Source organism: Sus scrofa, chromosome 9 (assembly GCF_054392235.1).
Source record: "Sus scrofa isolate SSC_HxYL_T2T_F1_AM1 chromosome 9, Sscrofa_HxYL_maternal_Yorkshire_Landrace_v2.0, whole genome shotgun sequence".
NCBI lineage: Eukaryota > Metazoa > Chordata > Mammalia > Artiodactyla > Suidae > Sus > Sus scrofa.
The window spans coordinates 79,778,076-79,805,740 of record NC_139391.1 but is presented as its reverse complement, the minus strand read 5'-3'; the positions used below and the strand labels follow the sequence as shown (position 1 = coordinate 79,805,740).

At 37.7% G+C, this 27,665-nt stretch overlaps 1 protein-coding gene across 33 annotated transcripts in view; it reads right to left on the bottom strand.

Annotated features, from left to right (window-relative positions):
• The window catches only part of ASB4 (ankyrin repeat and SOCS box containing 4), a 431,270-nt gene that overhangs the window by 277,580 nt on the left and 126,025 nt on the right, over positions 1-27,665 (bottom strand). For 29 of the 33 annotated variants that reach the window (XR_014815842.1, XR_014815843.1, XR_014815845.1 and 26 more), the window contains exons 1-2: positions 17,054-17,269; positions 6,999-7,298 (exon numbers count right to left, since the gene is read on the bottom strand). Coding sequence is in view for 27 of the 33 variants with exons in the window: in XM_084977054.1 (XP_084833180.1) it covers positions 6,999-7,298; positions 17,054-17,240 (487 nt within the window). In the remaining 6 variants the exon portion in view is untranslated. Of the gene's footprint in view, positions 1-6,998; positions 7,299-16,272; positions 16,383-17,053; positions 17,270-27,665 lie in introns of those variants that run through there. The other 4 variants (XM_084977073.1, XM_084977065.1, XM_084977071.1 and 1 more) reach the window with 3 other exon arrangements.

Below are 27,665 nucleotides of genomic sequence, written 5' to 3'. Positions count from 1 at the left end.
TTTAATGGACTTCCTTCTACTCTTCCTTTTGAATTGTTATCAGTCTAATTCTTTGGGTCAGCCTACAGGCAGGCTGCTTCAGTCTCCTCCTAACTCTTTACTCCTTCCATCTCTACGTAGGTCTCCCTCTGTCAACAGGGATAAAGGACAGAGAGAATAACCATATCCCCTGGGAAGGCTGTGTGGTAGCACCTCTAAGGAAAGACAGGTTTGGCAGCCTGCTGTCTGTCTGTGGTTGATGAAAAGTCAGCAATATTAAAAGTCAATCATTAAGCTAATGTATAATTTCTTAACTTTAAAAATTTCTTGAAAATAAACAGCTTAAGAGTTTAAATTAATTAAGCTATATGTAAAAAGAAAAAATAAATGTTTAAGTAACTATGAAAGGTGGTGGTATCTACAAAGTAAGGTGAATAAGCACCAAGGATGCCAGTCCTTCTCTGAGCAGTTCAGCACTAGGACCTCGCTCCCAAGCCAAGCACGAAGAATAAGCCAAGCTGATTTCCCCCCCTTAATTCTCACAGTTTGAAAAGACCATGGGATCTTCAAGCATGTTCTCCCATTCTTTCCCTGTACCTTTCCATTTCTTCCCTCCCTCATCCAATTTCCAATCTTTCTGCTCTCATTTTGGCTGATGACTTTGCATCACACATGGACTTCCTTGACTTACCACAACCAAACTTACAAATGCTCTAGCATTAAAGCCATCTTTTACTTTTTTTTAAAAATCTTTTTGCCATTTCTTGGGCCGCTCCTGCGGCATATGGAGGTTCCTAGGCAAAGGGTCGAATCGGAGCTATAGCCGCTGGCCTACGCCAGAGCCATAGCAACGTGGGATCCGAGCCGCGTCTGCAACCTACACCACAGCTCATGGCAACGCCGGATCCTTAACCCACTGAGCAATGTCAGGGATTGAACCCACAACCTCATGGTTCCTAGTCGGATTCGTTAACCACTGAGCCACGACGGGAACTCCACCATCTTTTATTTTGGCTCACCTGTTGAAAATGAGGATGTGCCTCATGCTCTCTGGATATTATCCTATCTTAACTTCTCCAAGATTTGGATATTTCAGTTATCCTGTCTCATGCAATTTGAACTATTTGCTTTCTAGAAATCATTTCCTCAGCATACACGCATTTCCTTTTATCTTCACCTGTAGATAACATTCTCCTGTGACACCCCTCCACCTTCTTTAGCTAATCTCATGCTCTTGCTTGCAGCCAAACTTCTTTTAACAATTGTCAGCATAAGCCATCTCTAGTTTCTAACCTCCTATCCACACCTTCTAATCTGGCTTCTGCACCCACCATTTCATCAAACTATTCTTGTCAGGGATAACTGTCACTTAATCTAATGAAAATCTAATTAAACCTCTCAGTAGCTATCAATACAACTGACCAGTTCTTAGTTTCTCTGATGCCAAAAATGCTCTTGGGTTTTCTCCAACTTCATTTTCAATCCATTTCACTCTCTTTTCTTTCTTCTTCTTTTTTTTTTTTTTTTTTTTTTTTGGTGTGGAACGTATCTTAATATTTTCTTAGAAATAAAAAATTATAGAGGAAAGTGGTTATCCCAAGGAAAAGAAATTGAAACACTAGAATCATCTCACTCTCTTTTATTGGCTCCTCTCCATCCTGCTAACATCTAAATGTAAGAAATTGTCAGAGCTTGGTCCAATGTTCTCTTTTCTTTCTCTACACTACTTATTCAGGTGATTTCATAGATTTCCTTGGTTTCAAATATAATCTATAGGCCAACAGTTCCTAAACTTACTGCTTGAGGCTAGAGCTCTTTCTGAAATCTATACTTTTATATTAAGTGCATCATTGAATTATTCACTTTGATGTCTCAAAGAGGTTTGAAACCTCTCATGTTTAAAAGTAACCTAGAAGGACTCACACTATGTGATTTTGAGACTTGATGTAAAGCTACGGCAATCAAGTCAGTGGAGAATTAGCAAAAAAAAAAAAAAAATATATATATATATATATATATATATCGGTGGAACCATATATATTTGGCCAATTGATTTTTGATAGAAATATCCAAACAATTCAGTGGTGAGGACATAGTCTTTTCAACAAATGATGTTGAAACAACTGGCCATCCATACACACAAAAAAAGATGAACTTCAACACTTATCTCATACCATATGCAAAAAACAACTCAAAATGAATCAAAGACCTAAAAGTAAGACCTGAAATTATAAAACTTCTAGAAGAAAACGTAGAAGAAAAATCTTTGTTGGTCAAAAATTTCTTAACTAGAACATAGAAAGCACAAACCGTAAAGAGGTAACAACCGATAAATTGAGTTTATCAAAATTAAATACTTTTGTTCATTTAAGGATACTGTTAGGAAAATTAAAAACCAAAGAATGAGAGTTCCTGACATGGTGCAGTGAGGTGAAGAATCCAACTGCAGTGACTTGGGTCACTGCAGAGGTGTGGGTTCAATACCTGCCTGGTGCAATGGGTTAAAGGATCTGGTTTTGCCACTGATGCAGTGTAGGTCACAGGTGGGGCTCAGATTCAACCCCTAGCCCAAGAACTTACATATGCCATGGGTGTGGCCATAAGTTTTTTTTTTAAAAGCCAAAGAATGAATTAGAATATTTTCAAAACACATATTTTATAAAGGGCCAGTATCCAAAATATATAAAGAAAACTCACGAATCAATAATATGAAAACAAGCAGCCCATTTAAAAAAAGAAGTAAAAGATAAGAACAGATATTTCACCAAAGTGAATACACAGCTGGCAGATAAGTACGTGAAAACATATTTGATGTCTTTGGTCATTAGGTGAATTCAAATTAAAATCATAATGAGATGCTATGATATACTTATTAGAATGGCTAAAATAATTTTTTATTTCTTTTTTCCCTGTATTATTCTTTTTCAATTATTATTTTTAATAGTTATTTCCCCAATACATTTTTTTCTACTGTACAGCACAGTGACCCAGTTACACATACATGTACACATTCTATTTTCTCACATTATCATGCTCTATCATAAGTGACTAGATATAGTTTCCAGTGCTACACAGCAGGATCTCATTCCTAATCCATTCCAAAGGCAACAGTTTGTATCTATTAACCCCAAGCTCCCAACCACCCCACTCCCTCCCCCTTGGCAACCACAAGTCTATTCTCCAAGCCCATGATTTTCTTTTCTGTGGAAAGGTTCATCTGTGCCATATATTAGATTCTAGATATAAGTGATATCATGGTATTTGCCTTTCTCTTTCTGACTTACTTCTTTCAGGATGAGAGTCTTTAGTTCCATTCATGTTGCTGCAAATGGCATTATTTCATTCTTTTTATGGCTGAAGAGTATTCCATTGTGTATATATACCACTTCTTCCTAATCCAATCATCTGTCGATGGACATTTGGGTTGTTTCGATGTCTTGGCTATTGTGAATAGAGCTGCAAGGAATATGCAGGTGCATGTGTCTTTTTTAAGGAAAGTTTTGTCCAGATATATGCCCAAGAGTGGGATTGCTGGGTCATATGGAAGTTCTATGTATAGTTTTCTAAGGTACCTCCATACTGTTCTCCACAGTGGTTGTACCAGCTTACATTCCCACCAGCAGTGCAGAAGGGTTCCTTTTTCTCCACACCCCTCCAGCATTTGTTATTTGTGGACTTATTAATGATGGCCATTTGACTGATGTGAGGTAGTATCTCATGGTAGTTTTGATTTGCATTCCTCTAATAATCAGAGATGTTGAGCATTTTTTCATGTGTTTGTTGGCCATCTGTACATCTTCCTTGGAGAAATGCCTATTCAGGCCTTTTGCCCATTTTTCCATTGGACGGTTGACTTTTTTGCTGTTGAGTTGTTTAAGTTGCTTGTATATTCTAGAGATTAAGCCCTTGTCAGTTGCATCATTTGAAACTATTTTCTCCCATTTTGTAAGTTGTCTTTTTGTTTTCTTTTTGGTTTCCTTTGCTGTGCAAAGCTTTTCAGTTTGATTAGGTCCCAACTGGTTTATTTTTGCTCTTATTTCTGTTGCTTTGGGAGACTGACCTGAGAAAATATTCATGAGGTTGATGTCAGAGAAAGTTTTGTCCGTGTTCTCTTCCAGGAGTTTGATGGTGTCTTGTCTTTTATTTAAGTCTTTCAGCCATTTTGAGTTTATGTTCATGCATGGTGTGAGGGTGTGTTCTAGTTTCACTGATTTGCATGCAGCTGTCCGGATTTCTCAGCAATGCCTGCTGAAAAGATTGTCTTTTCCCCATTTTATGTTCTAGCCTCCTTTGTGAAAGATTAATTTACCACAGGTGTTGGGGTTTATTTCTGCATTCTATATTCTGTTCCATTGGTCTATAGGTCTGTTTTGGTACCAGTACCACACTGTCTTGAAGACTGTGGCTTTGTAATATTGCCTGAAGTCTGGAAGAGTAATGCCTCCTGCTTGGTTTTTGTTCCTCAGAATTGTTTTGGTAATTCTGGGTCTTTTGTGGTTCCATGTAAATTTTTGGATTGTTTGTTCTAGTTCTGTGAAAAATGTCATGGGTAATTTGATACAGAATGCATTGAATCTGTAGATTGCTTTGGGTAATATAGCCATTTTTACAATATTAATTTTTCCAACCCAGAAGCATGGAATATCTTTCCATTTCCTTATGCAGATGACACGATACTATATATAGAAAAGCCTAAGGACTCAACCCAAAAACTAATTGAACTGATCAACAAATTCAGCAAAGTAGCAGGATATAAGATTAACATTCAAAATCAGTCACATTTCTGTATACTAACAATGAAACATTAGAAAAGGAATACAAAAATACAATACCTTTAAAATTGCACCCCCAAAAATCAAATACCTGGGAATACACCTGACCAAGGAGGTAAAGGACTTACATTCTGAGAACTATAAAACATTAATCAAGGAAATTAAAATAATTTTTTTTAATCTGATATTATGAAGTTCTGACAAGATTGCAGAGCAACTGCAACTCTTATACACTGCTGGTGGGGATGCAAAATGGCACAACCACTTTGGAAAAGAGTTTGGCATTTTCTTATCAATTTACCATACAACCCATCATCCCACTCCTCGGTGTTTATTCTAGCGAAATGAAACATGTCCACATGAGAACCTGTATGAAAATGTTTATAGCAGCTTTTTTCAAAATTGCCAAAAAATAGAAATAATCCAAATGCCTCTCTACTGGGGAGTGAATTAATTGTGTTATGTCTACACAAGGAACACTACTCAGCAATAAAAAGGTCTGATTTATCAGTGAGTGCATTCACAGTGATGAATCTCAAATGTACCACGCTAAGCCGGAGAAACCTGATTCAAAAAGTTACATTTTGTATAATTTAATTGATATGACAATCTGAAAAGATGAAAAAGAGGGACAGAAAATAGATCAAGAGTTGCCAAGGGTGATGGTAGAATGAGGGAATTAACGACCAAGGTCACTGGGGTCCTTTTTGAGGTGATGATGGTTAATGATTTCATGACTATTTGTTTCTCAAAGACAGTAAATTTACAGTGTATAAATAATACCTTTGTAAACCAGACTTTTAAAAAAAGGTAGAACGATCTCCACCACATACATACTTCTTCCTCTCATTTCCTCATCTTAAAAAATGGCATCCGGAGTTCCCGTCGTGGCTCAGTGGTTAATGAATCCAACTAGGAACCATGAACCATGAGGTTGCGGGTTCGGTCCCTGCCCTTGCTCAGTGGGTTAACGATCCGGCGTTGCCGTGAGCTGTGGTGTAGGCTGCAGATGCGGCTCGGATCCCACGTTGCTGTGGCTCTGGCGTAGGCCAGTGGCTGTGGCTCCGATTCGACCCCTAGCCTGGGAACCTCCATATGCCGCAGGAGTGGCCCAAAGAAATAGCAAAAAGACCGAAAAAAAAAAAAAAAATGGCATCCGTATCCACCCATTTTCTAAAGTCAGAAGCCTGGCAATGTTCCTGAAACTTCCTTTTCTGTCACCCTCCTTCCTCCACCTGTATGGAATTCATCTCCAGCTACCATCAATTCTGCTTCTAAAACATACTGCAAACCCATTTTCTAATTTTCCTATCCAAGCATGCCCCTTAATGCCAATCATCATCCCCCTTTCACTATCTCATCCCCTCTCATCACCTATTGCAATAGCTTCCCTACTGGTCTCCTTGCTTCTGTTCTTGGCCTCCTCCAACCCAACATCTGTGTAACTCCAGACTGATGATTCTAAGTGAAAATTAAACTGTGTCATTGCCTTGCTTACAACTTTTCAGTGGCTCCATTTCTAAACCCCATACCCTGTCCCCCAACAGGCCGCATGTGATCTAACACATGTAAAGTCTTCTTGTGGCACTCCCCTCTACCTTCTTGTCCCTCCAACACCACCCCACACCCATGATACTCTGGCCATCCTGCCCTTCTTCCATTTGTTGAATATTCCAAGTTTTTTTCTTCCCTAGCAATTTTGCACATGCTATTGCTATACCTAGACTTTTCTTCTTTGCTCCTGTTTTTAATGGCCAGCACCTTCTCATTATCGTTATATATTATAACCATATACCATATCTTTAGAGAAGTCTTCAGATATTTTACAATAGTTTACTTCTGACATTGTTTCACAGTGCCTTGTTTTTCTCCTTTCCCAATTTACAATTATTTATGAATTTATTTTGTCATTGTTCACCTCCCCTACTATAATATAAGCACCTAGAGGGCAGAAACTATTTTCTCTTTTTTTCTTACTTAGCATATTACCTGACATCATAGAAGCTGGTAAATATTTGTTAAAATGTATACATTGATAAGACTACTAAAATTTTAAAAACAATAAGATTCCAATGTGACTGTCACTGAATAACCTTGGCCAACATATCTATCTATTTTTAGGGCCCCTGAATTAGCCTTAATGCATTAGAAATATATACTACATGGCTGAGGTAAGCAATGATTGTCAATTTTCAAAACCCTGACCGTGTAAGCATATGACAACATCAGCCACCCAGAAAGGCTTACCTCTCCAAACCAACTGCTTGGCACAGAGAATGGAGCTTGGAGTTGTACAGAAGTGTAAAGCTGTGTGTCCACTTAAGGAGTAGCAATTGAGCTTTGCTCCACGGTCACAGAGGATCTTAACACAATCCAAGTTGGCCATTTCACAAGCCACGTGAAGAGGGGTTTTCCCATTGGGTCTACAATTGATTGTAGCATTGTGGTCCAGTAGTACCAGAAGACATTCCACATGACCAAATAAGACAGAAAGATGCAGGCCTGTGGCCCAAGAAGACTTTAATTTGTAACTAGGCAACCAATAACCTAAAAAACGAAAGGGAAAGAAAGTTTAACTTCTTGGATCAGGATTTCTCCTTGTTTAGTGAGGTTTTTACAAGCATTTTACTTTGGTCACATTTATAAAATTGGAAGAATGATTTGGATTGTAAACTAGTGGCTGATGGATCTACAAATGCTTAGTTTAGCAGTATATTTGGATTACTTAAATGGGGCAAGGGCTCTCGAGTTCTCACTATCTCTTCTATTTCCTATTATCTTGTTCCTTTCACTTTACCTTCCTGCTTGTCCAAGGCATTTGAATTTGAGATCTTCATTTATGTGACTGCATTTTATTTTACATGGTGAGTTACATAAGACTCTTACTAAAGAATTTTCTTAACTCCTAATCATTGTCTTGCATTATTCCAAACCTTGTTACTTACAAGCTTATAATTTTCATTCCACCACAATTCTTTTCCCCCCTAGATGTTGCTATGGTCAAGCTAAGCTGTGAATGTGTTTGATATCTTTAGCAAATATGTCACAGCAAGATTTTATTTGCCTGCCTATCAGTTTATACAGTACCTCTTCCCAAAGAAGAATTAAAGAAGAATTTACAGCAACTCACAAATTTTACACAAGATTTTTTTCAATGATCTAGAAAATAAGAACAAAAGTAAAAATAAGGTAGGAAAGTAAAAAGAGGTCCAGAATCAGATAGGTACCCCAAAAATAAACTGTGTTCCATATAGTAAAACTACACTACAGATTTTCCTCTGAACTTCCTAACAGCCAAAATAAACAGGAAAATATGTTTTGCACAGCTAACTATGCCCACAAGCTATACACAAGTTAATTGATCAGAGGAAACTTAAGCTGTTCCCAGAACTGAGATCTTAAATAAATTTTTCCCATTAGTTGTTGGAAATATTCCCCTCTCTCTCCTTCCCTCCCTCTTTCTCTTGTTCCTTTCCTTTTTCCCCTCTTACCTCTGACTTCTAAACACTGAGCTAGTAATTTGTTTCCAGGTGCCCAATGACTGCTGTTTTGACAAGCTATAACAAAGATAACTTCGTAAACCTTTCTTTTCAATGTCAATATCCACAGCCACGGCATTAAGCTCACTACAAGTGAGGAATGGAAAACAGGTACATAAAGATGAAATATTTAATGGCAAGATGAAGATGTAGACATAGTTCAACAGCTTAGAAGAGACCCTAAGGCTGAAACAACAAAATAAATTTTAACATGGATAAATCAGAAGTTTTCTTTTAGGTTGCAAAAATTCCACTATACAAGTACAAGGTAAGATTATAGTTAAATGGTAATTTTTGGAGGAAAAATCTAGGGATTTGAGTTGATAGTAATCTCAAAATGAGCCAACATTGGAATGAAACTGCCCCTAAGCGAGTACAATCTCAAGCTACATTAATAAAATATAGTGCCCAGGACAAGAGAAGTAAATGTTTCATTCTTCATTGATTAGATGAGTTCAGAATAAATCTAAAATATTGTGACTAGTTCTGGGCAACAGAAATGAGCATCTGGAAGGTACTCAGAGGATGACGACCATATTAAAAGTGGGCCTGGTGATCAGTTATTAAAATTCTCTCATTTAAGTAAAAAGCACCACCTTCATCAGTCCTGAGTATTTATCCTACAAGTACAATTGCTTGTGTGTGAAATGTCATATAAGGTCCACTGTATTACACAAGTCCCAAGAACATTAGTTGCACTGACCTCTTTATGAAGAGTATACAATTTCTGAAAGTTATAAATCCTGGCAACCTGGCCCATGTACAACAAGGTGACTGTGCTACAGCACTGTTCATAATAGCTAGTGATTGGAAATAACCTCCATTTTCATCAATAGGAGACTATTTAAATAAAGTATTCATCCATTCAATGAAACACTATACAGCCATTATAAAGAGGGGGAAGTTCTGTGTATACTCTGTGTGATATGGGAAAATCTCAAGATATTTTACTGAGTGAGAGAAGCAGGGAGCTGACGAATGTGCATAATATGCTAACATGTGAGAAAATCTTTATAAATGTCTAACACAAGAAACTGGTTGCACATGTGGCCTCCAAAAACTGGGGCTGGGGGACAAGGACATGGTTTTATTTGTCCTTAAGTGCTCCCTTTGAGCTTTTAAATTTAGTACCTTGTGAATGTATTACTATTTATAAAAATAAAATTAAAATAAACTGCTGTACCTCTGTCTAGCGGGGAAATAATTTGGTTTAAAGAGGCCATTTATAGTGGTAGGCACAATGCTGATTAATCCTGAGAGAATGAATGCTCCCAACCTCAAGTTTGTCTTTCTGCAGCCCACCCTCCAACTTAAACACACACACGCTTGAATATCTTTTCATTTCATTCAGAATTCTAGAGGCATTTTTCTTTGTCTTCCTCCCAAATCTCCTCTTATCCAAAGTTTTTCTTTAAAAAGAAATCCAAAGTTAGTTTACACTAAGGTCTAACAGACTAAGGGTTGTTTAAAGTGTTACACTCTTAGAATTATCTGAATTTATATAGGAATCTGTATTCATAGAATAAAGTTCTAAGATACTAATTTCAGATTTCAGACACTGAAAAAGGAAAGGTATTTGGTGATATGGATTTTTCCCTGGCAGAGACAAATAGCTTCACAGACAGTCGGGGCTGGGAAGGATCAACTTTGTGTGTATGTAAACAGATATGTACACATAATATATGTGTACATCCACATACACATTTCTATTTAGCATGTACACTGAATCTGTGTTCCAAGCATAGTTTTTAAGCTATATGGTATGCAACATGTTTTTGATAAGGAATGAATCACTTAACACCAACACTTCATCATCTTAGTAAACAAAATTTCTCTATAAGCAATTTGCAAATACAGGCTCTTCTAACTCTCTTGCAAAGAAGCTAGTTCCAGATTGGAAAACTGGAGTGTGTTTTGCCTGCCGATTAGCAGCAAAGATTAGGCAGCTCTACACACCAACTGATTGGAAACTCTTGTCTGCTTCTGCAACGGGAAGAAAAATGATCTCAGAAAGGAAGCAGCAGAGAACTGATTAAGAAAACACCATTTTCATGTAAAATCAAAGAAACACATAATGTTAGCACTGGAGGGAAGATTATCCAGTCCAAATCTTTCATTTTCCAGATGAGAAAACTGCCACTTTCTCAGCCTGCTAGCTCCATAAGTCATCTGCCTCAGTCCAAGCTAATGGACTCAGGATATCTGCAATGCAGGGTTTCCATCTGTTTTTGTCTTTGTGGAAGCAGGTTTAGCACCAAGCCTGCTTCACAAATCATGAGGATGGAAAGAAGATCCCGAATTCATCTATAATATGTCACATCTCTGATATGGAAATACATTTGCTTGTTGATTTTTTTCTCACCTAGAGAATCTATCCTGTCTGTTTGTTACATGAATCAGTCATCCTTGGGCTTTTGTCAGCTTCATCTGCATCTCTTATAATCATAATCATTAACTGGTAAATTGGGCGCAGAGATGGCCAGGTCCTGGAATTTAGCTGACCCCCTGGACGGAATTGTTCCTACAGCTCACCTCTCCTAGAAGGGAGGTGTATAGGTGGGTGGCAAAAAGACCCCTTAGCTGGTTCCCCTAGGGAGCTGAGCGAAGTGATAGGAAGAGGACAGACTGTCTGATACAGATCATGGTCTGCCGCTGTGTATCTTGAAGATGCATGGCAGAACTTTGGTGAGGGGTGGGGGATGGAGGAGTTCCTGGATAAGTCAAGCCTTCCCAAAGCAGAAGAGCCTACTTCAGAGAAAGGAGTGGCCTATTGCAAAGAGGCCATCTGCATACAATCTTCACCTTAAAATGAGCTGTGGTCACAGGTCACTGTGCAGCAAGTGTGATAAAACAAGAGTGTTCTTTCCACCACACCTACCCTCACTGAGGCCCAAACCTGAGGTAAAGCCACTGTCAAAAACTGCAGTGATGCAGTGCCTATCAACACACTTATGCCCATGCTTCTATGTTGAGATATCTGAATTTGTCCTCCAAAACGTAACCACTGATGGTCACAGCATGGCAGAAATACAATTAACTAATCAGGCAGACTCATTTTTTACACTCTCCCTTCTTTCCACAGCACAATTGTCTCAGGGCTTCAGAACTCAGAATGTGATTTATTCTTAGCATTTGTCTTTCAAAGGGCCCCCCTCTGCTCACCTCTGCAGAGGCCAGGCTGCCCTTTGACTGTGTGCTCAGAATGTGCAAAGGATGGAGGGGGGAGTAAAAGTTGGAACAAAGCCCTTAATGGGGCCAGAGGTGAGGAAGGTACTATCTCCCCCTAATGTAAACCACTGGGTCCTTACCCCAGGTCTGCAGTTTGTATGTAGTGATGCCTTCTTCGTGAGCTCTGCTTGAGCAATGTGTTTAACTGAGAAGAAGAGAAGGAAATACAGATTCCTCCTCCCAGACAAAAATCCTACAGAGAACTCTCAAATACAGGTCATACCCACATAGATTTACAGCATCTATAGTTAATTTTTACCTTTCCTAGACCATGACACATAATCTGTTTACATAATGTCCCCTTTATAACATCATAGATTATTAGCATGCAGGGGACATAGAGGAAGTCTCGACAAAGCCTCCACTTTACAAATGAGGATAAATACCTTGTAGAGATTAAGGAGCAGGAAGTGCCCATGTTTGTATAACTAGTACTAACAGAGGTCAACTCAAACTCCGGTCTCCCCCAAATCTCTAAATAGCCATCAATGATCTGAAAGCTTCATGCAGTCCATGTCCATACCTATATCACTTCAAGGCCAAAGTTCTAAAGGGATTTTAGGAGTTATGCCCCTACAAAAATATGCAGAACGATCCTCTGTGTGTGTGTGTTTAATCTAAATCTGAAACCAGAGCTATGCGTGAGTCACTGAGTAGAAAGCCTCCAGCTCTGGAAGTATGGGAAGGAGCAAGGTGTTTGGGTCATCTTTTGGAAGAGGCGTTGATTCTGCTCCAGGGTTTGGGGACACGTCCAGATCTCTGGTAAACCTTCAGCTAAGCCTGGGCTCTGCCACAGTTATCAGCTATAATGTTATCTGAGTCCAAAGAACCCCACACAGGAGAAGCCTCTGTTATTACAGCCAAAGGTTACGCACGCTGCTTGTGGCTGGATTAGCAGACATTTGCTCTGCCGTGTCCACGTATTTACACAGTCCTGAAGGATTACAGACTGGAGCACAATTCTTGGCTAGTTTTTAATAGCTAATATTTTCAGGATAAATCTCAGAGTTCCCCTGGGAGAGAAAAAAAAGTAAGCTTGAAATGTAAAATGTAAAAGAAAGAAGTCTGAACATATATGAAAGGAAAAGAACCGTATAGGATAGCAACAAGAAAGCAGGAGAGTGAATCTCTGGCAAAGAGGAAAATTATGTGATAAAAAGATTATTCATTAAGAGAGTGAAAATAAGAGCTTTCAAGATATTTGGAAGGCAGTAGCTACTCAGTAAAGTAGATAGAGTACCTGCCCGAAAGTTTTCCATAGAAATCATTCATTGGTCATTTTAATTAAAAATATGACTATCAACCAAAGAACCTGCAGCTGTGGGCCATAAATGACGTACTTAAAGCACATTACACTGATTAATAAAAGGACTCTGATTAACCTTGCTGACTAGGAAATTTCATACCAAAGAGATAAGTATGATATTCCTGCCTGTAACATTAATGAGCCAAGGCTCATACATCTGAAGGAGAATCCAAATGCGTGGCTAGAAAAACCTTTGGAAACAGCTTTATGATATTCACATTTCCAGTATTAAGATCACCCAGTGAGAACCAATATGAGTAGCTTTGTGTTTTCTTAAGGACCCACTATCACTATATATAGCATATGCTTGGCTCATGTTAAAGTTTATATCACTGACATCCCTTGACTATTCAACTGCTTATTGCATTTGACAGTTAAAAGTTGTTCATATATTTAACTTTCTTCACATCATTCTTATTTTTATTAAGTGGTTGGCTGGTAGATGTAATTTTGCTTACTTGTTTTTGCTTTTTGCTTGTTTTTGCTTACTTATGTTTGCTTTACAAAGTGTGAAAGAAATAGCTTTAATTCATAAAGCATGATTTTATCTGAATATTTGATTATGAAATTTAAAGTAAGTTGAAAAAATAGAGTAAGATTTATCTAACTTTAAGAATCATTATTAGGTCCTGGGGCTAGGCAGGACCTGCCATCTGAATTCGAGCTCTAGAAAACTGGTTTCTGTATCTGTTCTCATCTCACAAGTAAGAGAGGCTAGTCAATGGGATGGGGATGAAGAGGTGAATTTCCAGTCACCTTGTTCTACCTTCCTTACAAAGTCCACATTTTATATTTGCTTAAGAGCTCAACTTTGGAGTTCCCATAGTGGTGCAGCAGAAACTAATCTGACTAGGAACCATGAGGTTGCTTAGTGGGTTAAGGATTCGGTGTTGCTGTGAGCTGTGGTGTAGGTCGCAGACGTGGCTCGGATCCCATGTTGCTATGGCTGTGGTATAGACTGGCAGCTCCAGCTCCAGTTTGACCCCTAGCCTGGGAACCTCCATATACTGTGGGTGTGGCCCTAAAAAAAAAAAAAGAAGTCAACTTGTGATTATTAGTGTACCATTCAGATTGTGGATTTGGGGTTGCAATGTTTAGATCCCAAGATGATTTCTTCACCAACAGACTTCTGAGTTGCCTTTACAAAAAGTATAAACTGACTTTCATACTGGCTTAAACATACTATAATGGGGGGCAGGGACTGCGGTCACTTTTTAAAATCCTATGTAAAGTGCTATGTTACATCCTAACAGAAACAAAAATAATTTTGGATTAATTATACCACCGCTAATCTTCCACAGGACAATCAAATGTTGAATGGTTATAAATAAAGATAAATATAAATATTGAAGATTATATTACTAATTATACAAGCAAATTTAAAGGCAGCATAGTATGTTATGGACTTTAAACACTGTCTTGCTTATTAAGCCCAAAAAAAGATGAGGCTTTAATCTGGGATTAAACCTGAAGATTCTCACATTTTAAAAAGGGAAAAGGGATGGATATATATGTATGTACAACTGATTTACTTTGCTGTACACCTGAAACTAACACAACTCTCTAAGTCAATTATATTCCAATAAAATTTATTTATTTACTTTTGGTCTTTCTGCCTTTTTTAGGGCTGCACCCACGGCATATGCAGGTTCCTAGGCTAGGGGTCTAATTGGAGCTGTAGCTGGCAAGCCTATGCCAGAGCCACAGCAATGTGGGATCTGAGCCGTGTCTGTGACCTACACCACAGCTCACAGCAACGCCAGATCCTTAACCCACTGAACAAGGCCAGGGATCGAACCCACGACCTCATGGTTCTTAGTCGGATTTGTTAACCACTGAGACATGATGGGAACTCCAAAATTTATTTTTTAAAAAAGTAAAAAGGTAATGTTCTATTTCTTCATCTGGATGCTGGTTATGTACATTTTTTTATTTTGTGAAAATTAAGCTGTACACAATGATTTGTGTGCTTTCTGTTGCAGAGCTTTTCAAAAGTACTCTAAAAAATCAAAAACTAATGCAAAGCAATTCAACAGCATTCACCATCTGAAAAGTTTTCTGTGATTTAATAGTCTCGCAAAGTTTAATCCAGTCACAAACCCTTCAAGGCCACACAGAAAAGGGTCTCTCATTCCTTACAAGTATTCAGAAAGGAATTAATTTTAACTAACTAACTAACCTGTGTAGTCTGCTCAGCTCTACACTATTCTCTGGGAATTCCTCTGGACTTAGAAATTGATATACCTACTTAGGTCTACTTTGCTTGGCTAGCAACTAGGATTCTATGTATCATGGCCATTCCTGACTGAAATAAAAGGTTTGATAACTAGGCTGGAAGATGTGAAAATACCTGAAGAAACTTAAAGGAAAGATGAGGCTTTAATCTGGGATTAAGCTTGGAGAGATAGATTCTTTTACCCATATGCAGATTAAAAAGAGAGTAAATGTATTTCTTTCTCTACACACACACACACACACACACACACACACACACACACACACACACACACACACTTTCCTGCATAAACCCTGAAGATATGACAACAAATCCTTTCCCTTCTTGTATTCATCCACCTGGCATGCATAAGAACAGAACTGTTCTCCCCCTGTTCCCCTGGCCCCAGATGGTGTAATTTAATGTCCTAATACCATGAAAACACATCCCACAGCCCTAACACTATGAAAAGACCCATTAGAATGAATGAAAATTTAGCTCTATGAAGACCATGGAGCTCATATTGACAGAAAGATTTTAAAGTGCTTTTTATTTTCTGATTCAGGATGATGACCCCATTAGAAGCAAAAGAAACAGCACCCTTTTACTCCAGAATATGCCACTAAAACTTCCTTTCTCACAACTTCAGAACCTTCACGTGTATCGCAATTTGGCAAGCCCAAGAGATGAGAAAAGGCATTCTTCACAACTCAGGGCCAAATAAATTACCTGCTGATTTGGACCTATGTTACTTTACGCTAGGCACAAACATAAGCTTAAACAATGCCTTAAAAATGTATGTAGCATTCAGTCTTTCACTGAGTAAATTCATAGATGAAAACAGTCACATAGTATAGATTCCTCTTAACAGTGCCTCCATCAACCACATTTTAAAAACCAGACCTCTTCATCTTCCAGTCAAAATAGCAATGCCAATTTATAATAAAACTCTCAAGTAAAAATCATAAATGCAGGAAGTAACTGGCCTCAATGATCTCATCCTTCCTTCGGAACTGACAAGCAGAGTATAGTAAATTAAGGTAGAAATACATATACCATTAGCATTAATTTCTGAAAATTGATGGCACTGATGATCTATACACAAATGGAAAGTATTTAAACCATGAAAAAAGAACTGCTATCTCCCGCTCAACATTGTACACAAGACCTTATCATCTATTTTGTTTAAACAGAAGTGATGTTGAACATGGTGTTTGTTTGCGGTCTGCTTACCAGATGGCCTCGCTACTCAAATTCTCCCATTAACTGGCTGATTTGGGAAATCAGAGTCTGCTCACTTCTATTTTGTTTCTGATTTATTAAGCATGGATTCCAGAAAATCCCTTGATAAGAAAAAAAATCAGTTCTAATTTGTGTCATCCACAGTTTTTCATAAGACAGAGACTCCGTGTTAAGTAGATCTACAATTTTGTTCTGTCATTGCAGTCAAGGAAAAAAGTTAACTTTTTGGCTTTCCTGCCTGAACTGAAAACTCATTAAAATGATGAGGATCATCAAGTTGCTTCAAGGTATCCCCCTGCCCATCTATTAATCCTCCAGATAAGGGCAAAAATCCTCTTATTCCTCCAGATGGACGCAGAGATGATCTATCTTTAAGTGGCCATGTTAACAGAACCCAACCTAGTTATACTGTCTGGATTATATCTTAGCACTCTGTTTAACCATAACCTAGAGATGTCTTCTTTACTCTATGTTGAGGAGGAAGAAGAGTTAGAAATTAAAGAAATTTGCATAACTAAATATGATTATACAGGATTTTGAATTCCAGGCACAAGGATACAGAAAGTAAAGAGAAGGAAAGAAAAGAAAAAGAGGTTTACATATACATATATAAGCCCATTTCACCTAGTTTAAAAAAGAAACAATTACGTGAGAAATGTTTTTAAATATGTAAAGAAACAATAAGAGCTACCAGCTTAGATTGGGTAACTAATGGTTTGCATTTAAAGAAAAATCCATTTTCTATCACTTTTACAACTATACCTATGTTTACCTTGTTTATAAGATGCCAAAACCATATTCTCATCTTCAACTTCAAAAACTGTGTCCACATCTATTTGCCGTTGGATTAAAATGGCCTTCAATTTTCCGAAGTCATTTGACTTTAGAGCCTCAAGGAAATTTCTCTTAACTAACTTGGCAGTTGCAGATTTAGTAACAGGGGCAGCCGGGCCGTCCATCCTTTCTCTCCCTCTGGAAGCTTTGTTGTGATTTATCAGGAGAACAGCACCAAGCAAACAGGCACATGCTAGAGAGTCCACAAACTGTCAGCTAATTTTATCCCAAAGTTATGCTGATCCGTTCTATTTATATAGGGATCATTTCAAACTTCAAAATATCCTTCTTGGCTGTCACTGCACTCTCAGGTCTTTTAAGCTGGTTCTATAATAATTCATTGAATAATATTGCATGTCAAATGAAGGCAAACCCTTGCCATACATTTTAGAGGATAAAATGTCACCATTATTTCTTATATGATCAAAGTAATAATGTAAGATTTAAAAGATCTTAATGCTTTTTTTTTCCCCCTCAGTAAAAACATCTGGTGTGCCCAACTGGATATCCAGTGTCTTGCTCTGATTAACCAATAGCCACAAATGAAAATTTGTTACAGTTGTTGTTACATGTGCTTCTGAAAACCTACAATAATCTGTAGTATGAGCCTGCAAAATCAAGCATGGTCATACACATTTGAAAATGAACATAAGGTTATTAAGTGATTTACACATGAAAAATTTGAATGTCATGAAAGAAAGTGGGGTGGGGTGAGGGTACAGAGTGCTATTTTAGATAAAAAGAGACTAAAGGGACAAAACATCTAACCTTGTATTTTATACACAGGTATAGATATGTGTGTGTGTGTGTGTGTGTGTGTGTGTGTGCATAAATAGAGGATGCAAATGTGGCAAAAAGTTAAAAGTTAGCAAATTTAATGAGGAATTTATATATGTTCATAGTATTAATTTTTCATCTTTTCTGTAAGTTTGAAATCTTTCCAAGTTTAAAAAGCAAGAAAGAAAAATACACTTTCTTTCTTTCTTTTTTTTTTTTTTTTTGGGCTGCACCCATGACATATGGAAGTTCCCAGGCTAGGGGTTGAATCTGAGCTATCGCTGTGTCAACCTACACACAGCCATAGCAACACCGGATCCTAGCCACGTCTGTGACCTACACTACAGCTCATGGTAACACTGTATCCTTAACCCACTGAGCAAGGCCAGGATTAAACCTGTGTCTTCATGGATACTAGTCGGGTTCATTTCCACTGTGCCACAACGGAAACTCCAAAATACTCAATTTTTAAATGTGTAAGTCATTACAAATTAGAAAAATTATGATAGAGTTCATTTGAACACAAAGAAATCACATTTTATATATTGTTGGTGAAAGTCAAAACTGGTACAATCTTTTGGCAGAATAATTAGCAACATGAATTTTAAAATTATAATGTATTCTTTTCTTAGAATTTACCTAAGGATATAAATGTGGATGCAAATCATAATATAATATTTTAACTTGTTACACACTGCTATGTAACATAAATATAAGAAAGTAGAAAATGACAAGTGTACAGCATGACAGTTTTTACAAAGTGAATACGCCCTTGTAACCAACCCCCACGTAGAACCACAGAGTAGTTCAGGTAGACTTGAAACTTCCTTATGTCACCTTCTAATCAAAACACTCACCTGATCCCGATGATAACTATTATCTTGACCTTTAATACTGTAGATTAGTTTTGGGGTTTTTTAATGTTTAAAATATTTGTTAATATTCTTAATTTTAAATCTTCAAGAAGATAAAACGTCAACCTTAACATAAAGTATCTGGCCAGAAAAAAAGGATAGATAAATGAATAAAATTATAGAGATGGGTTATTACATTGTTAATAATAGTAAAAAATATGGATGCAATCTAAGTGACCAACAGTAGAGAATTTGATAAATTATGGCATATCCATAGGTAGATATATATTCATTTAAAAATATCTATAACTGAAAATTCCTATAAACATTATTTTGTAATCTGATTTTTTTTTCCTTTTTGCCTTTTCTTGAGCCACTCCTGCGGCATATGGAGGTTCCCAGGCTAGGGGTCGAATCGGAACTACAGACACCGGCCTATGCCAGAGCCACAGGAACACGGGATTCGAGCCGCGTCTGTGAGCTACACCACAGCTCAAGGCAGCGCCTTAAACCACTGAGCAAGGCCAGGGATTGAACCCGCAACCTCATGGTTCCTAGTCGGATTCGTTAACCACTGAGCCACGACGGGAACTCCGGTAACCTGATTTTTACATAACAATTTATTTTGTAGAATTCTTCATGTCACTAAATATTTGTCTATTATATTTCAAAAAATAAATAAAACAAAATATCTATAAGATATTTTATCTACAAGATATTTTATCTAAAATATCTATATTTAAAATATCCATATTTATAAAATAGTATATGTAGTATAAATGTCTTCTAAAAATACATATAGTTATATAATGTACAAATACATATTTGTATATATTCATATAACATATAAATTTGTATGCTAAATCCACACATAGGAAGAAAATTAAATGCATTAATTCCCAAATATCATCAGCTTTTATCTCCTAGTGCTAAGATTTCATCTGATTTCTTCATCTCTTTCTTATTTTCTGAAGTCGTCTATAATGACCACAACTTACATTTGTGATAAAGATGTATTTCTGTACTGAATATATTAATAACGATAACTTGGTAACGGAGAATAACGCAGAATTGTAGATTCCATAAAGTAAGGAATTAAATCATTCTCATGCCTTCGGTGCTCAGCATGAATGAATAAATGAATAATGAATGAATAAAGAATTAGTCATTGATTATTTAGAATGTCTTTAGTGTTGTGGTTGGTGGGGAATTAAACACTGTTTCTTTCATGTCCACATGTGTGACTCAAGTTGAAATACAGCCATTATTAATTGATATATTTTATCCCTTTTTGACAAAGCTAAGAGGAAAAAAAGCATTGCAAGTGGAGGAAAGAGAGAGATATAAGAGTTTTAACATTAATAGAGGATAATTAGTTCTAGAAAAGGTAATAAAATTAACGTTACTTAAAATCAAGACTGAATTTCATGATTTGGGGTGAGGAGGATTTCTTTTTAATTCATCTTGAAAAATGAAAGTAAAAATTATGGAGAACATTTTTTTCAATCTAATATTTAACAACATTTAGGTTTACAGCAACTTGTATAATTCATAGAACTACAAAATACAATGTTCACTATTTTCTGAGAAATAATTTTTCTGATTCAATTTCATAATAACATGAAACCATGTCCTTTTGTCAAACTAATATAAAAAGAAATCATATTTACGAATGTATTCAAGAGCTTTGTCGAGGTTCTTTCTTCATCCTTTGACAGGTCAATGACATTCAAACTCAATAGCCGAAGTTCCTTCTAAAACACTTATCAAATCTTCATGCTTTCAAACTTTTCTTATTCAATTAACAGAAATAACCCTGACAAATTGTCATTAGTAAGTGGTTTTATATGCGACTTAGACAGTTCTCCAACATTTTCATCAACCTCATGAAATCTGAGCTGATATGCAAAATTTGCAATTTCATTTTGTGACAGACATCAGATAACTTGAGTAAGATACAGACTCAACAGTCAAGGATATGTTCTCATATTTGAGTTTGCACCTTGTAACCTAAAGGACTAAGATAATGGATCATCAGTTAATATGCTCCATAATTTTTAACAGTAATAAAGTTTCTTTCTTTCTTTCTTTTTTTTTTTTTTTTTTTTTTTTAAGGCTGCACCTGTGGTGTATGGAAGTACCCAGGCTAGGAGTCGAATCAGAGCTTCAGCTGCAAACCTAAATTTGAAAACAGCACTATCTCTTGTTAATCACTTTTTTTCTTCAAGAATTATCTACTGTGCCTTATTTGCAGTGATTTTCAGAATCATTTTGTCCTGCCTGTCCTCTTCCGGATCCTCTTTAGTTCACTTATAAATGCCCCTCCTAAATTTTAGTGCCTAACATGAAACATAATATTCCCAGAGAGAGCTGAAAACTAAGGATTCTGATGGATGAAATGAGGGACACTCTCCTCTTGTTGAAACTTTTTGGAAAATATTTGCTTTATCTCTCTCCAATCCTTGTTCAATGATTTTTTAAATGATTTTTATTTTTTCAATCAACTGGTTTACAGTGTTCTGTCAATTTTTACTGTACAGCAAAGTGACCCAGTCATACATACATGCATACATTCTTTTTCTCACATTATCATGCTCCATCATAAGTAACGAGATATAGTTTCCAGTGCTGTACATCAGTATCTCATTGCTTATCCATTGCTTTTGTTGAAACTTTTTTGAGATTCTGCTTCATTTTACAGCGGTATTTCCTTCAACAAGTACCTACTAAGCACCTACAATATGCCAAACACTTATTCTGAGCAATAAAGATACTACCATGAACAAAAGTGACAAAAATCTTGCCCATGTGGAATTAAGTTAATGGATTGAAATGGTAAGGGAAGTCCCCAGATCCTTCCAATCTCCTGTACACCAGAAACTGTCACAAAGTTGTAATTTACTGAATTTCACACAGAAACAATGTGGTTTGTTGAGACCCAATTAATTGATCTGGTCCTCCTTATGGGTTCTCTACCTTAACTTATCAGTGAAAGGAAGGATAACTTAATTTTAGTCCAACCTGATATACTTAGTTTGATCCAAATATTTAGCAGTCTCTTCATGTAAATCCTCAGCCTCGTTGGATAAAATTCTCTATCTTTGAGAATTACAACTTTCCCTCTAATGTAGATAGTTCTAGTTTTGATTTCCCTCTGGAAATATGGAATATGTGTAAGAGCAACATTCAAAATACTAATATTTAACATCCAGTATCAGTTAGAAAAGACTTTGGCCATAAATCACTGGTATGGCTAGACCAAAGCATCAATTAGGTTAGGAATGCAGCTTATAATACCTCATGGGGGAAGTGAGAGTCCTCAGATGGACCCACTGTCCCCTGGACCCTCCCTGATCTCCATGGCAGAGTGGCTCCTCTAAATCAGTCCTCTCTGGGTGTGTTCAGGTTTCTGGCACTCACCCCTGGAGCATGTGATCCTGCTCATTTGCCTCCAAACTTGATGTCTTCAAACACTGCAGCATGTTGGCTGTGTTAGTCCAGGGTACGCTCTGAAACTCTGCACCCTCTTTCCAGGCACACTGCCACACTCTTTCACACTTCACACAGAGACCATGAAGAACCAGCAGCTTTCTACAGTCGCATTCTTGCCATCTTTCTAGGGCCAGAAAGGACACAGACCTAAGCTGAGGATTGGAGTTCTCCAAGGGGCCTCTATTCTCCCTGATTCTGGGCCATTAACCTCAGTGTTCTCTGACTTTTTCAGGCTTATCTGGTTGTTTCAAAGTCCTCCCCCACTTCATGGCTTCACCAAAGTTCAACTCTGAAACAAGTGTGTGAACAGGGATGAGAACATGGCACCTAACACCTCAATCAACCTGTATCCCCACTCATAATCCCTCAGGACTTCCAGCCTTCCTAACTAGAAGGGCCCAGTTTTGGACTTCTTGTCTCCTCTTTGACTTTTCCTTTTTCTCCCTAAGTCAAGCATGTTGACCTCCCTCCACAGGTGGAAGAGTTGTCAACTCAAAGAAGAGTTGTCTTTGCACTGTGCAAGGAACTTTGGATCCTGAATCCTTTGAGCATAACCCTTGATATACTAAAGAAGGAGATAAAAGTAATTTAGAAAAAAAAAAAAACCCTTCATTTTCTTAAGCCTGATTGGCACAACTATTGCCTTTCTAAAAGTCAGCATACAGATTTAAGTGATCAAAAGCCAGTTTGTCCCAGGGTGCTCCCATACTTTCTTTCCTTGTGTTGATAAACATTAAGATTTGGCTCTGAAGGCTGAAGGCTACAAAGAACATGATTTAAGAATAATAATTAAAAACACTGATTTAATATTTGGAAACAGATTTATAATTTTACCTAAAGAAAGGACTTTAATTTTTCCCAAAGAAGCAATTTTGGTCCCATCTTGCAGCTATAAAAATAAATAAATGTAAACTTTGTGAAATAATTTGAGAAAACAAAGTAAATTTCCATGAAGAAATATATAAACTTCCATGGAGAAAAATACTTTCCACGAGAAAGTCATCTGGATTATGGTGCTAAAAAGTCAATTATTGAGGGATGGACTGGGAATCTGAGGTTAATTGATGCAAACTATTGCATTTGGAATGGATAAGCAATGAGATCCTGCTGCAAAGCACTGGGAACTATATCTAGTCACTTGTGGGATAGAGCATGACAACGTGAGAAAAGGAATGTACGTGTGTGTGTGTGTGTGTGTGTGTGTGAGACTGGGTCACCTTGCTGTACAGTAGAAAATTGACAGAGCACTGTAAACCAACTCTAATGGAAAAAATAAAAATCATTTAAAAAAGTCAATTATTTATCTGAGCAGCAGAGGATAAAACTAAGAGATTATTATTTGCACTTACAAAACACACGGCAGCTTAATTAACATGTCCACCCAGGTCATTCTAATATATAGGAAGAAATGTGACCAATGCTAATAAAACACATTTGAGACTTGTCCACATTATCCAGACCGCTGCTTCAAGCCACCATCTCTCTAAGACTCAGGAGGCCAGATCACACACTGACCATATTTCACTGAATTTCATATTTCATTAAGGCCTGGCAGAAATTCTCATCTCCTTAGCTCTAAAAAATAAAATCTCCCTATCCCATCAGAAGAATTTTTACTAGGGTTTCACAACATGCCCAGGATAGTGTCCTTTGCTCTTGGAGCAAAATGAAGAACTTTCTGCCAAGGTGATTATATTGTGGCAAGCAGCCCAGAAGACCCTCTTATACTCTCTGGGGACCTTGGGGGAGGCAGCAGTGCAGAAGCCTGGCTGCTTGTTTTCTTGATGTGTGTGTACAATATAATCTGGCCACTCAGAGTATCTTCTCTGAAACGCAAATAGCTCCTTGGTCCCTGAAGGCACTTAAACATGAATTTGATGCTATTAAGCCAGCAATAACCTTTCAAACACAACCACAGAGGAGAAATAAGAAGCCAAGGCTTCTAAAATATACCTACAGAAACCAAAATTTCTATGAAAAAAGAACCCCATGGGACTCCCTGACTTTCCTAGGCAGATGAATTAGTATGTCCTTGTCATCGGCTCACAGAAATTGCTAATAAGGTGGTCTGACATCCCTTTCTTCTTAGCTGCTATACTTAAGTCTACCACCTTACTCATTATATGTCATTGTGTTTTGTTTGCTATTGTTTCACCCATGTTAGTATTAATGTTTTGTACAAAGATACTTTTGGTTTTGGGTAACACCAACAACTGGAACTGACTTAAACAATAAAGATCTATTGGTTTACGGAATGGACAATTCCAGTTTTAGCACAGGTTTTAGGAGACCTCTGACCCAGGGGTTTATAAAGCTAACAGGACTCTTTCAGGTTGGTGGTTCTGTCAATAGTATAATTACAACTGTCATCATTAGTTCTCATTTATAGATTAGGAAAACTAAGAACCCCAAAACTGTAAGTGAATTATACAAGGTCAAATGACAAGTAAGCAGAAGATCCAAGATTCAAGCCTACATCTTGAGACTCCAAAAAAATGTTGCTATTGGAGCAAAGGCTTTTTATACATTATAACTGTATTGTATTTAAAACTAGCATCATATTATGTTTACTGAGTAACCTAAGGGGAAGAAAATCTGCTTATATTTATCCCTTCATTCAATAAATATTTATTGGGGGGAACTTGCTATGGGCCAGGCACTATATTAATGTCATCTTTTGCTGCATAACAGATAACCCCAAAATGTATTTCCTGAAAGCATTAATAATCACTTATTATCTCTCATCATTGCTGTGGGTCAGGAATTCAGACAGGCCGCAATGGGAAAGGGAAAGTCTTGTCTCTGTTACACGATATTTGAGGCCTCCACTGAAAGGTCAAAGCCGAGGTGTTAGACGATCCCCTTAAAAAAATGGCTTGGCCACTTGTCTAACAAGTTGGTGCTGGCAATTTGGTTCCTATCCACGTATTCCACGGGACTGCTTGAATGTCCTCATGATGTGGCAGCTGGCTCCCCTAGGAATGAAAAATCCATAGGAAAAAGTTGGAAGCTGCAATGCCTTTTATTACCTGACATAGAAAGTCATACACCACCACTTCCACCATATTCTTTTGGTCACACTGAGCCACCCTGATTCAAAGTGAAGTGAAGATCAAAGAAAGGCATGAATACTAGGAAATAGGAGTCTTTGGGGTTCATCTTGTCTACTGCTTGGTGCTCTTCTTAAGCACTATAAATACAAGAAGAAAATCCCTACCTTTATGGAGGTTGTATACTAGTGGAGAGACTGTGGAGGAATCAGACAACTAAAAATACAGACAGCAAAATACATAGTTTGTCAGGTGGTAATACATATCACAGAGAATAATAAACTAAGGGAAGTCTAGGATCCTAGCCAGCCTGTAAGTCACCCTTGCACAGATCAGAGAAAAAAAAGCATCCGCCACTTCCAGGCTAGTCCTGAGAAGGTGTTATGGCCCTAGAAAGCACTGCAACTTCAAATATAGATTCATAGTAGTCCTCATGTTCCCTGAGCAAAAACTTGAAGGAAGTGTGAGAGGAGGTGTGCTGATATCTAGGAGAAGAGCTTTCCAGGTCATGGGAACAGGAGACACTAAGGCCCTGATATAAGGAAAAGGAAAAGGAGGTAACCCTACAGGCCATCATCATTCAGATGCCTTCATTTTATTTTCAGATAGTTTTGAAGCTCAATAAAGCTTAAGAATGGAACCTATGGATATCCATTTACTTCCGTTCTTATACTTCTTGAACCCAAGCCAGTTCTCTCGAAGTTAAGCCTAAAATGGCATTTTCATATTTGCTGTATGTCTGGCCTGATAGTTCATTCTCGAAAATGGCTTATCATTGATGATTGTTTTATATTTTCCATAGACAAGCAGAAAAGTACACATTCCATTTTATCTGTGGATATTCAATACTGAAGTGGAGCAAACACAAACTTTTCAAACCATATTAGGGTTTCAGTTCTCCCTCTACTGCACTTGATGTTGGGACATGGCAGTCAGTTTATAATGGAGACCTACTATAATTATAGCTATACTTATGTAACAGTGCAGATCAAGTCTGTATGCTAAGCACACTATTTCATAAGAATCATTCCCATGGCTGTAAGAATCAAACCAAGCAACGTAGATAAATGTGCTTGGTACGTTGTAAAGCATTCCAGAAGCCTTATAGGATCACTGTTGCTGCCACTCACATTCTTGAGAGCTAACAAAGCATCACAACTCTCCTAAGGAAGATGTCTCTCCTGAGTAACTCTTGGTGTTACTGTAAAAGAGCACTGGGCTGGGAAACGGGCTCCTGTTCCCAGCTTTGGTGGTAACTAGCTGTGTGTTTCAAACAATTCAAAATACCTCTCCATGAAATCAGTTTTCTCTAGGTCAAATGAGACCTACTAGACCCACTCCTCAGTCTTTATTTTTTCTTTTTTGTATCACTGAATGGTGTCTCTTGGATATTGGCAAAGTTTGACAGTTTTATGAGAAGTCCTTGCACATTCTCCCCTCCCCAGAGAGGTTCAGGTTCCATTTTCAACCAGTTGGGGGCGCCGGAAGAACTCTTAAAACTCAGTTCCAAAGTTCTGGATATCTGTACTCTTCTTGATGGAGTTACAAACTGGAAGCCCGTGTTTAGCGTAAAATCGGTTTTTAAAAAAATCCCACAAATGACCGAAATGTCTGCTTTATAAACGATAGGACCTAAAGTCCTTCTCAAGCACATCTTCATTTAGGACTCTATTTGTGGTCTGGCATTCCTCATTTTGGAATGCTGAAGCCATTCTTTAGCCACAACTGCACAGTTAAAAGCAATATCAGTGAATAAACCAGCTGTTTTTCATGTGAGAGTATTCAGACTGAATTTGTGGGGCATCACTCTGAGCTTTTCTAGAGCTTCTTGGTCACTGGCACCATGTTACAATGTTCTCTTTCATTTGCTCCCTTAAAGGGTGGTGGATGACAGAACAGCTGAAATAACACACGCAATAATCAAGTTCTGGTCCACCTGAATTTTGAGAGACTATACATACTATGTCATCGCTGACTGTGAAAGACAAGGTTTCCAGAGCTAAAACATCCCTGTGCACACGGTTGGAGGGGCAGGGAAGGGGACCACTGGCTCAGTGCTCCAGGTCTCCTAGCAACTGGCCTGCGTTTACATGCCCTTCCAGCACCTTTCAAACATCGACACCAACTTGTATTTCCATCCCTCACCCTGTTACACACTTCACAAAATCAACTCAAGGGAATCATTTACTGTAATTTTGTCTCATCAGAACATTAACCTCACGATTGTACTCAATGCAGCATTTGCATCCTCTTTTTACTTTTGACAAATTTATAAAGCTAGAGGTGTAGTTAGGGAAGAAAACTGCCCTTCCCTTTGAGATGCTAAAGACATCAGATCATTCTGAATAGTCTTCTCTAACATTCTGGAATGTCCTTT